This window comes from Mesitornis unicolor, unplaced genomic scaffold (genome assembly GCF_000695765.1).
Source record: "Mesitornis unicolor isolate BGI_N332 unplaced genomic scaffold, ASM69576v1 scaffold6318, whole genome shotgun sequence".
Classification (NCBI taxonomy): Eukaryota; Metazoa; Chordata; class Aves; order Mesitornithiformes; family Mesitornithidae; genus Mesitornis; species Mesitornis unicolor.
In genome coordinates this window covers 1,688-4,321 of record NW_010202437.1, presented here as the reverse complement: position 1 = coordinate 4,321, position 2,634 = coordinate 1,688, and the positions used below count along the sequence as shown (strand labels likewise).

The 2,634-nt window shown below is 61.4% G+C and overlaps 1 protein-coding gene across 1 annotated transcript in view; it reads left to right on the top strand.

The window, feature by feature from the left end:
• LOC104545290 (PDZ and LIM domain protein 7-like) overlaps positions 1–2,401 on the top strand; it is a gene marked incomplete at its 3' end in the record, with an annotated part of 7,850 nt that extends 5,449 nt beyond the window's left edge. The window contains exons 5-7 of the mRNA XM_010190386.1: positions 928–1,063; positions 1,394–1,430; positions 2,244–2,401. Coding sequence (XP_010188688.1) covers positions 928–1,063; positions 1,394–1,430; positions 2,244–2,401 — 331 coding nt within the window. The remainder of the gene's footprint in view (positions 1–927; positions 1,064–1,393; positions 1,431–2,243) is intronic.
• Positions 2,402–2,634: the final 233 nt, after the last annotated feature.

Sequence of the window (2,634 nt, the reverse complement as noted above, 5' to 3'; positions counted from 1 at the left end):
GGGGATGTTGTGCTGGCTGCCCTGGGCACCCAGGCCTCTTTTGAGGGGGCTGAGGGAGGTATGGTCTGGTTTGTTGGTGTCTGCCCTTGCTGTCCAGTGTGCTCCCAGCCCTGGGTGAGCTGGGCATAGGTCTTGGGGGTAGAGGAACTGGTGCAGGCCATAGGTAAGCTCTGGAAGCTTCTTGGGTGCTATGGGTCTAATTTCACTTTCCTTTTTCTTTCTTTCTCTCTTCCCTTTCTCTTTCCCCCTCCCCTACAGGTGCTGAGCCTTGACAAGTCAGTAAGCCTTTTGCCTGTTCTCTCTAGCCTCCTGCATGCCTTTTCCCTGCTACTGCCCTGTTCTCCGGGGCAGGGCCAACCTGGGGACAGGCAGCATGTGCTGCTCTGCCTGCGTGGGTGGGTCGCTCGGGGCAGCAGCTGTCCTGAGCCTGCAGGGCGAGGGCTGCCAGTCGCTGCTGGGGCCCTGGAGTGTCCTCACACGTGGTCCCTTCCCTTCTCCCTGAGATGTGGCTCAGTTGGGCGAGGGCTACCAGGCTGTGCTGGACACCGTGCCCGGGGCCAGGCAGGTGAGCAGCAGCACCGTTGGCACCAGAGGTGTTCACTGGGCTCTTCTGCAGCCCCCCCTGCCAGATATTTTTTACCTTAGCTTATTCTTGCCCTGTCCTTTCGCCTCCTGGCCCTTGGGACCAGTTTCAAACTGCCAGAGATGGGTGGTCAGTCCTAAGTCAGTCCTTAGTGGGCCCTTCCGATGTGCAGGAGGAGTAGGGGGTGTGGGGAGGACGGCAATATGTGGTGTCTTATGTACTGGTGTGCTGTGGTTTGGTGCTGGAGGAGTTGTGGGGCAACCTCAGGGAGGTGATGCTGCAGGGATCTGTCAGATTTGACAGACGCTGCTGTCACTCACAGGCAGCCCCCGCAGCTGGTGGAGCCCCCCAGCACCCCTGTGGTGTGTGACCCTGTGAAGTTGCGGCTGATAGAGGACACTGAGGACTGGCAGCCCCGCACCGGGACCTCCCAGTCCCGCTCTTTCCGCAAACTGGCCCGGCTGACGGGCACAGATAACAGTAAGTTCCTGGAGGGCCTGGAGCTGGCTGGCTGTCTTGGATGCCTGGCTTTGCCAGAGCAGCTGGAGACGGATAAAGACTTGGATGTGTTGTGGCACTGGAGCTTTGGTTTTGGCTCTGTGTGGCCTCCTTGAGGGTGACTGAGTTGTTGGGAGCTGCCCAGGGTGGTGTGTGGGCTTGTGATGGCCCTGTGGCTAGGCAGGGCTGTGCGTTGGGGCAGGAGGGCAGCAGGAGGAGAGGTTTATTCTCCTCGTTTCCCTTCCCACTGTCCCTGGGCCTTGGTTGCCACAGACTGACTCTGTCCCCTCCTTTCTCTCCTGCTGCTCTCAGTGGAGGATGGTGAGGATGAACTTGTTAAAAATCCCAGGTAAGAGCAGCGTGCACAAGGGCAGCAGCAGGAGCCACGGGGCTGCATGTCCCAAGGCTCACCCCACCCAGCTGGTTCGCCCTTGCACTCGCTGCTTGCGGTGACTCCAGGGAAGCATTTTGCCCTGTTGCTCTGCCTTCTTTTCTTCCTGCTTCCTCCTCCATCCTCCCGTTCCCTCTCTGTCCTCTCCCCAGAGCTGAGCTGTTGGCTGAGCCACAAAGCCTGCCCTGTACTCACCCTGTGATGGGCATCACCAGCGCTCAGGCACTGCTCTGACCGTCACCTCGGGAGGGTCCGGCCGGGCCCCCCGCAGCCAGGCAGGCTGTCCCTGTGCCGGGTGTGCTGGGCAGGACATGCTGGGCACTGCTGGCACCGTGCTGGGGAGGCCAAGCTGCACCGTTGCTTCTTGAGGAATTGGGGTCTGGAGGAGGCTGGTGGCACTGGCAACACCTTGCTGGGGGTGTCGGGAGGTGCGGGGCAGCTTCTGGACCTGGGATGTGATGTCCCATGAACCTGATGTGAGGCTGCGGGGCAACTGGGCAGAGCTGGGTAAGTGTTGCTGGCTTCTTACTGGGGCTGGGGGCGAGTCTGGGAGGGATGGCCTGAGCCATGGGTTAAACATTGACTGTTGTGCCGCCGTTTTTTCTGATGCCACAGGGATGCCCGTAGGTCTGGCTGGGGCACAGGGGAGCAGCGGTGAGTGCTGGGGTCTGACGAAAGGGTTGGTGCCTTTGGGAGTGCTGCCCCCTGCCATGGTGCCAGGCAGGGTCTGCGTGTGGTGCTGGCTGAGTGCTTGCCCTCTGTCACTCACAGGCAGCCCCCACCGCTGGTGGAGCCCCCCAGCACCCCTGTGGTGTGTGACCCTGTGAAGTTGCGGCTGATAGAGGACGCTGAGGACTGGCAGCCCCGCACCGGGACCTCCCAGTCCCGCTCCTTCCGCAAACTGGCCCTGCTGACGGGCACAGACAGCAGTGAGTTCCTGTAGGACCTGGAGCTGGCTGACTGCATTGGATGCCTGGCTTTACTGGAGCAACTGAAGCTGGATAAAGGCTGGGATGTGTCATGGCACTGGGGTTTGATTTTGGCCCTATGTGGCCTCCTTGGGGGGAGGCTGAGCTCTCTTGGGTGCTGCCCAGGGCTGTGTGTGGGCTCGTGGTGGCCCCGCTGGGCTGGGGCTGTGCTGTGCCCTGCAGCTGGGCAGGGC